This window comes from Felis catus, chromosome A1 (assembly GCF_018350175.1).
Source record: "Felis catus isolate Fca126 chromosome A1, F.catus_Fca126_mat1.0, whole genome shotgun sequence".
NCBI lineage: Eukaryota > Metazoa > Chordata > Mammalia > Carnivora > Felidae > Felis > Felis catus.
The window spans coordinates 189,833,856-189,850,553 of record NC_058368.1 but is presented as its reverse complement, the minus strand read 5'-3'; the positions used below and the strand labels follow the sequence as shown (position 1 = coordinate 189,850,553).

Genomic DNA, 16,698 nt, shown 5'->3' with positions numbered 1-16,698 from the left:
TGCTCTGTGCTTAGGACAGTTAGCTTCATTTTACTAACGTGCTTCAAAAATATTTGAGAGAAAAAGCATTACCCCTTCCCTCCAAATAGAACTCTAGACCCCAACTTATTGACGACCCCACAACCAGCAGCATTATGGTTATCATTCAGGCAATTTGTTATAGACACCAGAGGAAACATCCCAAGTACCATACAAGCACGCTGTCCATGTGTGGTTCCTGAAGACTGTATTAGAGGTAGAAAAAAATTTTCAAACAGGAAAAAGATGAAATCCGGGTTGGCGGTGGAGATTCACTTGTAAATTTTGTGAACAGTTCCTACCTCCTCCTCTCCAGCAAAAAAAATACATTAAGCGGAAGCTCAAAAAGGTAAAGGGGTATAGGACAGGCAGAGGGAGTCCAACAGACTAAAGAAGAGTAGTTTCTTGTCAAGTCCAAGTTACTTGGGGGTATTCAGACTTTTCTTTGAAGTATCATTTAGTGACCCCTTCAGTAACAAATTGTTAAACTGGATGGACCGTTAGCAAGGCAATTCTTTCATGGGCTCTGAAACAAAACACACTGGTAAGACAGCAAACTGTATGTTGAGGTGCAGTAATACGTGTGACAGGCTCCCTTTGGTCTTCGGAGATATAGGAAGGAGGCATAGTACAGGAAATGCTTTAGAGATAAATCTTATTTTATTAGAAAAGGATCTTTAAACACAAAAGTTTGGAAACAGTATTTATTTGCTCCAAGAATCGTATGTATCTAAAAAGGTGATGCTACACCTCTCTGTTTAATGAGAACATTCACTGAAGATTACGGGTTTTAAGTATGAGTGAAGATCTCCTCCGTGCTGCCACCAGAGCCTGGCTTGACTGCTCTGAACTAACTACACTTGAAAGCTCCTATTCTTTGAAACCAATTTAAACACATTGAATTGTTGAAAGATTAAAAACCACAGTCAGCTAATTACACTCTCTCTCATCTCTTATTCAGCAAATGAATCACTTTTCATTACCACTTAGCTGAAGTACATGAATTTCTGCCTAATTAGAAATGTTGTAGATGGAACATTAGCAAGAATGGAGCGGGTCAGGATATCTTTGCTGCTTCATTTTTAATTCCTAACAGTAGAGTCTGAGAGGAAAGAAGAGAGAAGTCATTAAATAATTTTAAATTATTTATAAAAATTACTTTGCCCAAATTATAATTATTTTTTCCCCAAACGGTCTCAAATGTCTAACAGAATGAAAGAAAAAGCAGTTCAACATTGATTTTAATGAACATTTTAATGTTATGTAGAACAGAACATTATGAATACAATGGAAACAAAGTTTTATCAATAAAAAAAATTTCAACACAAAGTGGGGAGGTAATAATTTGATACCTATATTATAGTATTTATTTTTAAAAATATTCCCAGCTTGAGGGTGAAAACAATTAATTTTGCATTCCAAACTCTAGAATCATGATTTTCATGTGAGCTTAACGCAGAATTACAGCAGGAAAACAAAAACACTTTAATTAATTTCCTTTATTTGCCATTAAATCAATAAAATCTTTGACTGCTACAGGTCTCCTTTAATAATATATATTTAACTCCTCTCTATTGGAACCATATTGCTAATGCCATATTATATACACTCAAATCCAAAACAAAACAAATATTGTATAAAATCTAAAAGCCAACATCGTGGAATTCTAACATTTATATTTAACTTAAGGTTTTAAGAATTTTTACCTTTTCAATTTTTTGAAAAGACACCAAAAAAAATAAAAATAAATATTTTTCTCTTTTGACTGTTCCTGACTGATAAATGGTGGCTACAGGGATAAACACGGAAGGAAGCCTCGCCAAGTTAACCACTGCAAATTGTAAATAATGACTGCTAAAAACAAACAAAAACTCTGGAGGGTTTTTTTTTTTTTTTTCTCTTTTAAAGGAAACCATAGAGCAGTCCTGAAAAAAATATTTTTCCTAGTTCTGCAAAGGATAATTATAGCAGAAGACATGGGAAAAGTCCCACAGCTATTACCAATCGCTTAAAGAGGTTTCGTTACAATAAAAATTTGGATAGTATAATAGTAATAGCAGTGTTGCTGGAACATTAGCAAAAGTATATACATTCCAGTTACCTTTGATTTAGCCATAATCACATATGTATGCCTTTTTTGGACAAAAATATATATTTTTATAAAAAACTGATCATCCAACTTTAATGATTTCATTTATGGACTCAAGAGTGGTAGTAAAAGGAACAGACCCAATTATGACAAGGCGATTCAGGGACAGAAAAATCAAGTTCCTCAGGAAAAGAAAAGTATAAAATTAGAGATTCAAACACATTTATTCAGCCCTATTCCAGACTTCCCACAAATCATGATGTTAAAATGGGCTCTTCGATTTATAAAGGCTTTCCAGGTCTCACTACCCCATGTGTGGTCTATTCTTACTGGGAAAAATGATTTTGACTGCCTCATCTGAAGTGCCCTTGCCTGTCCATCTGAAATACTAGATACTTCACTTTTATAAAACAGCCTTTTTTTGGTTCTTTATGTAGGTTTAAATCTTAATTAATTGATAAAAGAAAGGGGAGTTGATTAGCATTTTCCATCCCAACATCACCTATCTTCACCACTAAAAATCCTTCATTCAATCTGCTCCTTTACAATCTCTCATTTGCTAAAGTTGGCGAAATTTGCAAAGGCATCTTGCTTGGGTTGCACAGTTCCAGAGGTCATGGCTAAGTTGGGCATGCCCATTCCCATTGTGCCTGTCAGGCCCATCCCAGCAGTTGACATCCCTATGTTCATGCTCATGCCCATCATACTCTGGTTCATCATTGGAGTATTTCCAAGAGGGGCCATTCCCATCGTGCCAGTCATCACACCAGGCATGCTCATAGGCATGGGTCCCCCCATCAAAGGGTTAGTTTGGGGCCGGACAGGAAGTATGTTTGATGGAGAACTGAGGTTCACAGCTCCAAAACTTTGAGTCATCACATTCATAGGTTGTTGCATATCTACCAGAAGAAAAGAGACAAAAGAACTTCACATTAGATTCATCAAGCAGAAGAATAAAACAATCTTCTTGACCATCAACACTTGTAACTCCTAATAAAATTCTGTTATGGTGATTTTACAAGGTAAGTCAATTAACTTGCACTATTTGCTCTAGAAAAATACTCTGTGGCTGTTAACTCTGGTTTCCCAAAGATGCAGAAACAGTTAAGAGTGGGCTGGGGGAAAACACGAGGCACTTTGATATCATTCTGACAGAATTTAGTGTTGAATCCAACCTGACCTAACAAGTTGTCAGGAGCTGTTGTGTATCAAAAGCCTTAAAAAAGTTTATACCCTTTGACTCACTCTATTTTTAGAACATTACACTAAGGAAGAAAAACACAAGCACAAAGATTTAGATAAAATCATGGAGTTATTTACAATAGCAAAAAGCCGGGAACAACAGAAATAACCAACAATAAAGAAATTCAACACTGGTATGACACATAACTATAAATATCTAAAAATCATTTTTTTAAAAAATATTAAATACATGGGGGCGCCTGGGTGGCGCAGTCGGTTAAGCGTCCGACTTCAGCCAGGTCACGATCTCACGGTCCGTGAGTTTGAGCCCCGCGTCAGGCTCTGGGCTGATGGCTCGGAGCCTGGAGCCTGTTTCCGATTCTGTGTCTCCCTCTCTCTCTGCCCCTCCCCCGTTCATGCTCTGTCTCTCTCTGTCCCAAAAATAAATAAACGTTGAAAAAAAAAATTAAAAAAAAATATTAAATACAGGAAAATGATAATTTAATGCTGAATGACAGCTGCAAGAAACAAAACAATACACATAGAGTGATTTCGAGTATTAAAAATATGGTTAGAAAAGATAGAAAATACGAATTAATAGCGATTATCCCTGGATTACGGAGGTGAGATGATTTTTGTTTCTGGTCATATTTAGTTATATTTAAAACATTTTCTACAACAAATATTTTTATTTTAGTGATCAGACTCCCAAAACTCACCATAATACATACACAATCATGTTATCATGCCAAGAGCAGGATACAAAGTAATCTGAATATGCCAGGGTGTACATCAATCAAGTATGGGGGGGGGGGGGAATCCTAAGCGATACACAGTTGCCTTTAGTACAATCAATATCATGTATTTTTATTTCATGGCTTACACTAGTCTTGGCACAAGGGTAAAGATTACAAGTGCACAAAGAAGCAAGGTGTCTCATGGTAACTTACTCTGCTGTTGAATCATTGTATTGAGTGATGGCTGCTGGGGTTTGGAAGGCTGCATACCGGGTAGTAAGTTGTCTAGGCTGATGTTCACACTGGGGTCAGACCAAGTAGAGGGCAGGGTTTTGCTGACTGACTTCTGGACCATATCTGTATTCTGATTATAGAGAGGATTAGGCTTCTGCAGCACTGTGCTAACATTTTGCAAAGGCTGGAAAATAAAAAAATGCTCTAAAAATTAAACATTTGCTCAATAAAGGTTATCAAATGGCAATTTAATCACAGTAACTCCAGATATACATGAGACTTAGTAATAAACTCCTGAAACCAAAAGAACCACAAATGTTCTAGGCTAAATTCTTCAAGCTGAATCACTAGCTTCCCCAGAATGTTCCTCTGAATGCCCAATCATGTTTGGGGTGAAAAAAAAAACCCAACATATTTACATGAACAATTACCCTCCCATCACCCAAAGTCTAGAAGCCACCATCCCAGGGCCATTGTCAACTTCAGGTAGTACAGCTTTAAGGAAATATACAAGTGGAAATTTATTCTTACAAGATAGAATATAGGACATGATTTCTCATGTTATAAAAAGCAAAACCATCAAAGCGGCAAATTATATTGCACAAATCTTGACTGACATGTTCCTGCTCCATGTACACTTCTATCGCCTAAAGTGAGCAACACTAGCGGAACTTGATATATGTGGACCAGTTCGGGAGAAAGGCGAAATTCAGGAGAAAGAAGCAGGGATGCCTGGTAGTTACTAAGGATAACTATGAAAAGGGCAGACGAAGGGAAATGAAAAGGAATAGGAAAAATAATTTAAAATGTACCAATGCAAAGAATTACAACACAGTTGCAATTACGACTGCAAGTAAGTAGACTGGCTTTACACTTAGACCACATGAAAGACTCTCAAAGAAGCAACTGGCTTGGGCTTATTTAGTGGTGCACCATTCAATTTAATGGTACTGGTGTGCCCTTCATGTCCTTTTCTTAATATTAGGTCCAACTTGTTATGCACAACAGTCACCTTTCTGTTTCTTTCTTCTCTTCCTCCATCCCAACACCCAAAGAGGAGAATCTACATATTAAAATGAGTAATTAGTATCATAAAAAATATTCAGAATTGCTCGAATCAAAAACAGCAAGCTCCTGGTATAACTCAGGCACATATATTCTAACCCTGTGTTTGTCTGAATTCCAAATTAATACTAGGTAATTTAGATTTAACTGTAAAAAAGTGAATTAAAAAATTCCCATTTAGTGGTTTTCCTGTATGAAAATGAGAGTTGAAAGAAGAGCCATATAAAGATTACATAATGTAGAACAGGCCCAAAATAGGGAAGAGTATTCGTCATTTTAGAGACTGATTTTCTATATTAGTAACGATTGCCTATAACCATTGAGTGACACCTCTTTAAGGATCAGAGATTTTACTGAGTGAATATAGGCCACGGGTGAAGCAATAGCTCTATTCCTTCTTAAAAACAGTTTTTATTAAACTATTAAATACAAAATTATTTATTAATTCAATAAATTTTTATGAAGTGACTCCTCTGTGTAAGGCATCATGCTTCGCTTTGCATGGCCTACAAGATGGGTGAGAGGCCTTGCCCTCTAGAACCTGAATGACTATAGTAGGGGAAAAAAATGTAAGGTAAATGCAATGTGCCAAAACAACCTATGTATGGTTTATTTTTCTATTTCATGTTAGTTTATCATTACATCAGTTACGGAATCTCAAAGATGAGGAATCTGCAAGGGACACAGACAACTTACCTGTGATCTTGACATGGGCAACCCCAGGCCTACAGTATTAGTGCTCATCATGGAGAAATTCATACTCTGGGAAGATGTCATGGTTGCCTGGGACGAGCCCATAAGATCAAACAGGTCTGAAGAATTTGAGGCAGCTGGAGGCGGGCCTAAAGCTGATTGTGAGCCACTGACAAGTTCCACAGCTGGCTGTGAGGCATTGCCAAAGAGCTCACCGCTGGAGGCAACAGGACCTGATGGGGCTTGATTGAAGGCACTCCAGTCACCAAAGTCTCCATTCCCACTTGTTGCTGTAACTGAGAAAGAAAGGACAACAGGGGTAAGAAACTTTCTAAAATGCACAGAACAAATAGAACAGTCTACGAACTGAAACAAATTAGAGCCGATCTGTGTCCACCCAGATTAACATCTGCATATACCATCTCCATCTGGACATTATTTTTTCTCACGAATATTCCACAAATGTTAACAAGGTGGCAAAGGAAAAAAAATCCACATATAAAGTAAAATTCACCTCACAGCAGGTCTGGGGTGATACGCAGAGATTACAATCAAAAGTTTCTTCAACCTGAGTTTGCATATTAAATATGCTGCCAGCTCAACAAATATGAAAAGGAAAAAGAAAACTTACCTGGTAAAAGTTTTTTTGGGGAGATCGAGAATCCTCATGTGAAGAGACACTCAACAAAATTAGAGAATTCAACTCATTTCACCCATTCATTACTTGGAAAGGTTCAAAGAGAAATCAAACTATGACTTACATGGTCTCAAGTAAATAAAAACCCAAATTCATGACATTAAATTTATAAAAAAATGAAAAAAAAAGCACAGAGAAAAGGACTCAGTAAAATTAAGAGTAGAGTTAGTAAATTTCTGCAACAAGTTCTCACTCTTTCGGCCATGCTTCCATTGACAACACAAGGGCTATAGATAGCCACGGTATAACCCTAGCACAGTGCTTGCTTCCAGTGGGACCATTCTCTCTCTCTCTTTCATCTACCTACCTATCTAATCTAGTCTATCCATTTATTTAAAAATTTTTTAAGTTTATTTATTTTGAGATAGAGCAAGCAGGGGAGGGGCAGAGAGCGAGGGAGAGAAAGAATCCCATGCAGGTTCCATGCTATCAGAGTGGAGCCTGATGCGGGGCTCAAACTCACCAACTGTGAGATCATGACCTGAGCTGAAACCAAAAGTCAGACGCTTAACCAGCTAAGCCATCCAGGCACCCCTCAATTTATTTATTTAAATAAAAAGCAGGGTATAGTCTTAAGAGGGGAACTCAATGCTAATATTTAAAACAAAGGGAAGGGGCGTCTGGGTGGCTTAGTCGGTTGGGAGTCTGACTTCGGCTCAGGTCATGATCTCACGATTCCTAAGTTCAAGCCCCGTGTTGGGCTCTGTGCTGACACCTCGGAGCCTGGAGCCTGTTTCGGATTCTGTGTCTCCCCCCCCTCCCCTGCTCAGCTCATGTTCTGTCTCTGTCTCTCAAAAATAAATAAACATTAAAAAAAAAAAAAAAAAAAGGGAAAAACCCTCAATACTACAAAGATAATTACAACAAGTTTAAGATTTAATGCATTCAATAATGGAAAAGTTGTTAAGAGGTTAATTGACGGATGGACTACAATGCTTAACAGCATGGATTTTGTACCTTACTAGCTAAGTGACCCTGGGCAAGTTACATAACCCTCTGTGTCTCACTTTGTAAAAAAATCTAAGTTGTAAAGATTAAATAATATAATATACAGTAAGTGCCATTTATAGTTTGTTACTGTTATACTATGGATTAATTGTGAAAACACAGGGGAGGACCAAAGGTACCGCAATCTCTTTCGTTTAGGTATGCCAGAAAAAAGTGTAAGTCATGCTTCTATAAATTCTGCAATACATCTACTATTTGGAACACAATAAATATAAAGGCAATTGATACTTAAAAATGTTCTTTTTTAAGTAGACTATGCATGATTCTAAGTAAATAAACCTTTCCTTAAGAAAGGGACAAGTAAATAAGAATTAATGGAAGTTGAAAAAGCAAAGGTGAAGACAGAGCTACACATAAACTGTCATCTGAAAGAGAACAGTATATACTGCCAAGTGAAAAACACCGTCACTCTGTACTCCATGTTCACTTACAACTTGGAAATACATTTTGTCTAGCCTAAAGGTAACCAGCCATTGCAATACTGTCTCTCACTATGCTAAATATCTAAAGAGAACAATAACATTAAGTCTTTAAAATTATTTTCTTCTATTACCATATTAAAATGTAAGCCCCTTCAAAAGAAAATAAGTCACTTAGAAAATCCACACTCTACCAACAATTTAATACAAGAACTGGGCTAATCTTCATTACCTCAGGGTTTTACTAGAAAACATGTCTTTGATCTTCTTTACAAAAAAGAGACTGAATTAAGAGTTTTACAATTAGTTCTATATATTAAACAATTTAAACTAATTTAAGAAAGACTGCTGGATAAAGGTACTTTATGCTGATTTTCTATTTGCTTGATCTATAAAACAGAGTAAGAATGGAAACTGGGGCAAAATGTGTTGCCCCATCCGAAAACTTTATCTGAGATGATTAATCATAGGAAGAAGAGATTTCTAGTAGGGCATATATTGTTCAGAAATGATTAATCATTGTTGCAACAGTTTCAGCCCCTTGCGTAATGGTGATCAGGTTATATTAATCACATGCATACAGATGAAGAGATGTATCACTTAGCAACATTAACATATTCGAATTATTTGCATAGTAGGCAAGTTTATATACATAAAAACTTTTGAGAATTACACAGTCTGTAAAATTAGGGCAATGTTTATCTTCCACTTGACTTGCCTAAAGTAAGTTATTAACCCTTAGAGGGCATAACCACGCTTTTGAAATGAAGTTAATTACTCCACAATTCTGGTTTCTGGGAAATACTCAGAATTTACACAAGTAGGCTATCAAAACCCCAGATGATTAAAACCTATGCATCTTTCTTCCTAAATCCTCACAAACCTCAATCAGGCATTAGTAAATATAAATTTTAATTCCATTAATCGAATGGTTACTGTACCTGAAATGAGTAAGGCTCATTCAGCTAAATTACACATTTTTCTCCCTGCCTCACTTCATGTTTAAAAGTTATAACTAAATTTCCATACTCTCTCTCAAACTTCAGACTGATAAGATTTTATACAAAAAAACCTTACAGCCAACTCCTTTATAACTTAAAGAAGAAAGGACACTTAATGAACTTAGTCCCTTTCTATACACTTTTATAGACATTACTCTGTTCTTATAAAGAACCATGTCAAGTGATGTTCCTGATTCTAAAGTTGGGAGGCTCAGAAGCTTTTCCAAAGTTAAACAGCTACCATAGTATATGGCAGGGACAGTAAGGTAAAAAATAGTAACGAAGAAAGGGAAAAAAAAGACAAGCGCTTCATTTCAATCCCTGATGTTTAAACCTACGTTGTTAGTTACAGGTATACAACATAAAGATTTGATATCTGAATATACTGCAAAATGACCACTACGATAAGTCTAGGGCATTTTAAAAATTTCTAATTTGACATGAAGAGAAGTTTTGCCTGAGGTCCAATTGCTCACTATTTAAGGATGTGTCAAAATGAAGTTTATTTTTTTACTGAAATCCTCTTAATATATTTAAATCACAAAGAAATAAATTTTACTAAGATAGTCTGCCTAATCCCATCCTTGGGATCATAACATATAAGCTAAACATAAACCATAATATTCATCCCACTGAGATTATTTACACTTATTCACACTCCCCACCCAAACTGCCCCGCCCCCCAAAACTAAACGAGTCACTTATGAATAAGGGCAATTTTATTTAGGTGTGCCTGCATGAGTTGTTTACAACCACATTAATCCATTTGGCACATTAAGACATTGACCCAGTAAAATACTTTTGTGAATAAATCCTTTAGGATTTAGGAATGATAAATATTACAAGGAGTAAAATACCAAAATGAAGCTGATCTGGTGGGGAAGGGAGTTATTTGGTTTTGATAACCCCTAGATTTCTGACCAAATTGTATCATACCTTGGGAGGGGAAACTGCCTGATGCAGCAGCTGAGCCAAAATCAGCAAATCCTCCAAATAAATCAGCTGATCCTCCTAGAAATTAAGCATGAAGAAACGTTAAACTGATAAAACCACAGAACCACTGACAGCAATTTCAGGAAGCCATTTTAGCACCACACTTAAAAACTACCCAATATTAGAGGCTCCAGAGCCATTAGAAAAGCTAGTTTGTAGATCTAGGTTTTCATGTCACCATGTTCCTTTTAAACTACCACAAACTCTTACATTCCTCAGTTCTTTATCTTGTAAGTAATTGACACATTTGTATATGTGCTGCCGAAGCGAGCACTATTGACACCACATTTGTGATTAAAGTTATCCCTCACTTACATTGCCTGAACATAGTGTGGACCTGTGGTTTATCCAGTCAATTATGCTCTTTGTAAGAATCTTCAGTGGATGCTAAAACCTGGGTAAAATGTTGCTAGGGAATAAGATACATAATCGCTAAACATCATCCCACAGACTACTCGGTAAATACAAAGGAATGAAACTACTTTTACACTGGACAAACTGAATGGATATCATCCTAAACAACTGATTAAATTTAATGTCACTAGTAATCAGATAAAATAGTATTCATGGGCTCTCTAATGCAAGGAACTCAAAAGGAGATCATCACCTGTGTTAAGAATTCCCACCAAAAATATTTAACCTGAATCTAATCATAAGGAATGAATCAGACAAATTACAAAGTGAGTGACATCTTGCAAAACAACTCTCTAGATTCTTCAGAAAATGTCAACATCATAAAAGACAAAAAAAGGCTGGGACTACTAGAGATTAAAGGAGTCTAAGGAAACATGACAAGTACATGAAATGCATGATCCCTGATTGGATTATGGATTTTTTAAAAAGTGCTATCCTGAAGTGACATAATTGAGACATCAGGAAAATTTGAATATGGTCTGTATACTAGACAATACTGTTTAAATGTTAAACTTCCCAAGTATGATAACTGTATTGTAATTATTATAAAGAAGAATGTCCTTGTTGTAAGAAGTTATATGCTGAAGTATCCTGGGGGCAGACTGTCCTGGTATTTCCAATTTTCTCTCAAATGGTACACAATAAACAAATGGTATACAGCAAATTAAAAACAAAAGATCTAGAGAGAGATAAAGAAAATGTGGCAAATTTTCTGTAGGTTTGAAATGAGATCCAAAGGCTGCAAATCAATCTCTGTGTGCATAACATCACATTCTGATAAAAATTTTTATTTGTGGGGTGCCTGGGTGGCTCAAGTCAGTTGAGCGTCTGACTTCGGCTCAGGTCATGATCTCGCAGTCCCTGAGTTCGAGCCCCGCGTCTGGCTCTGTGCTGACCGCTCAGAGCCCGGAGCATGCTTCGGATTCTGTGTCTCCCTCTCTCTCTCTGCCCCTCCCCAACTCACACTCTGTCTCTCTCTGTCTCTCAAAAATGAATAAATGTTAAAAAAATTAAAAAAAAAATTTAATTTGTAAACACTATGTGGTTACAAATATTTACTTTCACCTACAAATTGAACAGTAATATTACACTCAATTTTAATATTCCACTTCTGTCAATTCAGTTATCAATGGAATAGCAATAGCCAAAGGATCTAAAACCTTAAATACCTGTCCTTATTTTTCTTTGTCCTTAAAGATTTCACCTCTTAAGAGTCACAACCTTAGAAGTTTAGAGCGGCAGTTCAATTATGGTGCTTTTAGTGTTATGCGAACATTATATAGGTTACATCACAGCTGCTTAGCCTGCAGTGCTTAGAAACTAGCCAGGTGGGACTGGAACATCTGGGCTGCACTCAAATACCACCGGGGACAGCTTCCAACATCTGGTGCCATTTCTGAATTGTCTTATCGCTGCAAGACATTCTGCCCCATCTGCTACACTCAACTGGGTTAATTAAACTAGAACCATCTCCCCTTCTTAATAAATGGCCAGCAGTAATACAAGGAACAAATCAGTTTCTTATACATGTGTACCTGGTATTTCTTTTTAATGCACATTTACTGTAGGCAACTATCAGCAGGCATAAACATTTCTCATTTTTTTACCTCATTACAGATGCACATATTCACATATATCCTTACTCACCATGAACTAACTCCTACCAAGGCCAAGTTTCTCCGCTCTTACCAACACTACAGCTCACCTAGCTACTTTTGCTTTATCCAAAGGATAATAATACAGTGATTTGTTTTTCTCTTCTTTGAAGATACATACATCATGATAAAATGAGGGGAGGGGCATAAAAAATCCATGAGCTATATTTTTAAACTATATAAACAAGGACATATATTAATAAAAGCTAGCAGGGAAATGAATGTTGCAAACGGCTGCTGCTTTATATTCATAAATTTGTCTTCTGTATTGTTCCTTCATGTTAAAAATATTGATCAAAGTATACTGTTAGGTAACAGAATGGCAGTTAATCATTTATGGTAACATTAAGGGATTTGAAAATTGGAGATTATTTTAATTTGCTTCATCTGACAGTGAATAAACATCAATATGTAATTTATTATGGTAAAACAGCTAGGGATTTTCAAATCTTTTCCAGTCTGGGCTACAAAGAAAATGCATGATGCAGAAAAAGGCATCTGAATACTACAGGATCCTAACTTCAGACTGGGTAAGATGTTTTATTTTTGTCATATCCTAATTTGATATTTCAGATACTTACCTACTTTGGTTATTCCACTGTCCTACATTCTAACATCTAAACTGAAATTATACTGTACTTATAACTTATCTATAGCAAATATTCTACCTCTTCATAGTATAGGGAGTCTGATTTCAACATAACCAATTTACAAACACTGCAAGTAAAGAATGGAAACACACATAAATATTTTACAAAAGGAAGTCACCTTTTCTTGAAAAGGGCTTAAAATTTTCTCTAATCTTTTGAAGTGCCACAAATTATGGTTCTACATAGGTTTTACACAATGTGACCTTCAACTCTGAAAACTATCTCAACAATTCAAAATCTCTTTATTTCTTTTAGGAAAAGTTTCTCTCTCTAGGGAGGACTGTCCCTACCTAGATGTATGATGTTATTCATATCAATATCTTAAATTCAACACAAATTTTCTATACTGAACCATTTTCCCAGATAATTTCTATCTAAGGGAATTTAAATAAAAGAGTGCACCAAAAACTGCTGCATGTGGAAGACTGCTAAATTTCACAACAAGAGCTATTCTTCAAGATTCCCACATGAGAGCTGTCATTATAAATGAACCATTTCCATCTGCCTTTTCAGGACAGCAAGGAGGTTATTTACAATCACCAGCTGGGAACATGTATTTTCCAAAGCAATACTGTGAACAGGAAAAATATAGCTGAACTAGACAGTGCTTAAGCTACAAATGGAAATTTTCTTCAACAAAGAACTTAATCCAGATTACAATATAAAAAACAAACTTCTGCAAGAAGAATTCTAGTTAAGTACAAAATTAAAATGACAAAATGCAAAAAATTATAAATCTATGACAAAGATTAATACATATACGTAAGAAGTTTAAATATAAAACAATAAGGATAAATACTCCCACTCAAAGACACGGACAAAGGAATATGAATACACAGGTTACAACTGGTCTATAAAAACATGGGAAGTTTTCAAACTCACCAAACAAATGCAAAATTAAATGAAATGTTATTTTCTCCTTACCAAACTGGATGGTTCTGAAAGATATGATTCCACTACTATAATAGAGAAAAATTTGGACAAAACCCCCCCAAAACCTAACACTCCCCAAATAAGAAACTGATTGGTTAAATAAATTACAGTATATCTATACAGGATTAAGATATAAGGCAGTTAAAAATCTGTAAAGGAATACCAACGATCATAGGGAAACAGTCATGAGATTTCAGGTGAAAAGCAGTTCACAGGGGAAAAAGAAAAACAACAACAAAAAAAAACGTTATCCAAAAGCCTGAAAACATTTTGCCACATAATAAACGTTTAAACAAATATATTGACTGAATACATAGAAAGTATATTTAAAAAAAGAGTATTCACCCAAATTATTAACAGTTTATGTATCCAAGTCATGGCGAATCACTTGTTTTCTATCAAATTTCTAAAATGAGCATGCATTACTTTCAATTAGGGAAGAGAATGTTAAACCTTTTTATATTTAGTAAGCTTGGCTTAAACTACAGATAACTCCCATGGAAATTCTAATACATAAATTGGTGTACTGAATATATAACAACATGGTTCATATTCAAGTGAATATCCTCAACTAATTTTTGTGATTACTAGGTACAAGGCAACAGGTTCAAATACAAATGTAATAAAAATTTTAAATCTGACATACTTCAATCTTTAAAAAAACTTTAAAACTAAAAAAAAAAGAATTCAAAACATACTGCAAGTCAGGTAATGTCTTTCTATTTGCACTGAGTATGGTGTATTTTCTCTTCAACCTTATTTATTAACTTACAGAATAGTACGTTAATCAAGACTTAAATTCCTTAATTAGAAAGGAACAAAGGAGACGATGCAGACTTTTAAAGAGATGAGATATACTAAAAAATGAAATGGGATGTTTTTGGCATTCTAGTTGGTTTATTTTCTAAATACTTTGAATTATTCATTTTTAAAAATGTTTACTTAGAAATGTACTATATGTAAAAGTCACCAAAATATCCTTTCAGTGCAGATTTTATAAGAACATCACCATAGTGGGATATGTATCAAGACAGTCTCAAATAAATCTTGGCGAATGGGTTTCACATGTGTATTTTAAAACTTGGTAGATATTCTACAATCATTTTACCACACATGCTTTTGAAGATGTTAACAAAAAGGATGTAGTAACACATAAAAAAAGAAAACCTGAGCATATTCTCAAAGGAGGTATTTATCTGGTGAGAGGTACAGATGCCGCCATATCTGCTTAGGTTTACAGTTCATGCCCATATTACTTGCATGATAGTAATATCGTAAGTACAGGCACATCTGGTAAACGACACCCAAATGGCATGCCGAATAGCAATGCTAATATGGTTGATTCTTAGACTTTTTCGTGTGCAGGTACTAAAGATTTAATATCCAATATTTTTTCCACTGCTGAATTCAATTTAAAATATATTACTAAAGGGGCACTTGGGTGGTTAAGTAGGTGGCTCAGTGTCCAATTTTTGATATAGGGCTCAGGTCATGATCTCATGGTTCATGAGATTGAGCCCTGCATCAGGCCCTGTGCTGATGGTGCAGAGCCTACTTGGGATTCTCTTTCTCCCTCTCTCCCTGCCCCTCCCCCACCTGCACACGCGCATATGCAAGCTCTCTCTCTCAAAATAAATAAACTTAAAAACAAAACAAAAATAAAATATATTACTAAAGTATTTAAATAGAGATTTGGAGTAACAAAATTTATGTGCTGATTTGGGGGGGGGGGTCTACACAAACTGGTTAAACATACTATTTCAAATAACTTTAAAAAAATAATTCTGATGTCAACCTACATTCAGCTTGTTTTTAGAGAATGCTATGATAAAACAAACATTTAAGGCAAGAAGCCTTCCAGATTTCATTCAAGTTTTGTCTCAATTATTGTATTAATATTAATCGCTACTTCTATTTAATTAGTCAACCTACTGTTTCCACTGGAGAAGAAAAACCACTCAACAGTTTCTTGCCAAGCAAAGGAAGCATGTTGGTATTTAATAATTCTCTCTGTTCAAAGCAATCTTGGTATCACGGAGGAAAAAAGTTACATCACTTATCTGACCTTCCTAGTTAATTTTTCTCTGATTGCTCCATTAAAACTTTCCACAAATGCATGAAAAGGGGTCCTTAATATTTCATGCCAGGGAGTCCAAAATAGTTGATATTCTGTGACACTATGTCTGAATTATATGACCACATGCTAACTAACAGTTAATACTACAGTTAAAATTTTAAACATACAGAAAGATAGCACATAAATTGTTAAACCACTGATGTAGTTGTTTGTAACCTTTGGCATGACAGTTCAATAGAGTTTACAGTATAATTTTAGAAAGAGTTAGAGTTATAGAAAAAAGGGAATAGGAACTGAAGAAGCTCAGAAACTTGGTTGAACCAGATGCCCCATGAAGTTCACTCTGAGTCCAAGAATTTTACAATAATGAACAAGGAGAAGATAATAACAGAAGATTTTCTATTAATTACATGTCTTTAACTATCAATGAAAAGTAATTTCCATCACAGACCTCCACTCAAACACTAATGTAAATTTCAAAACAATTCATTTTTGAAAAATCACTACACATATCAAGGAACAATAGATTTACTTTGCATTGCTTATACACCAATCTTGCCATTTATGTTTTAATGTGAAATAAACTTTAAACAGATTGGGAAAGATGGTCTTTGAACAAAAGTTGTATTTCTTAAGCTGTTTTGACTTGCAGCATAGGACTTTGTTAGAACTACATAATCATTAAATGCAACCTAAAATATCAACTTTCTTGAAAACAATATGTAGGGAATAACTCAAAATCTGGCATTTACTGAAAATCTAATTGAAGAAATCACTAATCCCAACTATAAGAAAATCTTGGTAAAGAAAGTATTCTTTTGCTACAGCCCCCT

General features: G+C 35.3%; 1 protein-coding gene across 2 annotated transcripts in view; it reads right to left on the bottom strand.

Annotated features, from left to right (window-relative positions):
- Positions 1–1,253: 1,253 nt before the first annotated feature.
- Positions 1,254–16,698, bottom strand: part of CLINT1 (clathrin interactor 1) — a 59,315-nt gene continuing 43,870 nt past the window's right edge. Inside the window, exons 9-12 of one of the 2 annotated variants that reach the window (XM_003981309.6) lie at positions 10,080–10,154; positions 6,022–6,314; positions 4,240–4,444; positions 1,254–3,006 (exon numbers count right to left, since the gene is read on the bottom strand). In XM_003981309.6, coding sequence (XP_003981358.1) covers positions 2,660–3,006; positions 4,240–4,444; positions 6,022–6,314; positions 10,080–10,154 — 920 coding nt within the window. In that variant the 3' untranslated portion in view covers positions 1,254–2,659. The remainder of the gene's footprint in view (positions 3,007–4,239; positions 4,445–6,021; positions 6,315–10,079; positions 10,155–16,698) is intronic. The other variant, XM_003981310.6, reaches the window with a different exon arrangement.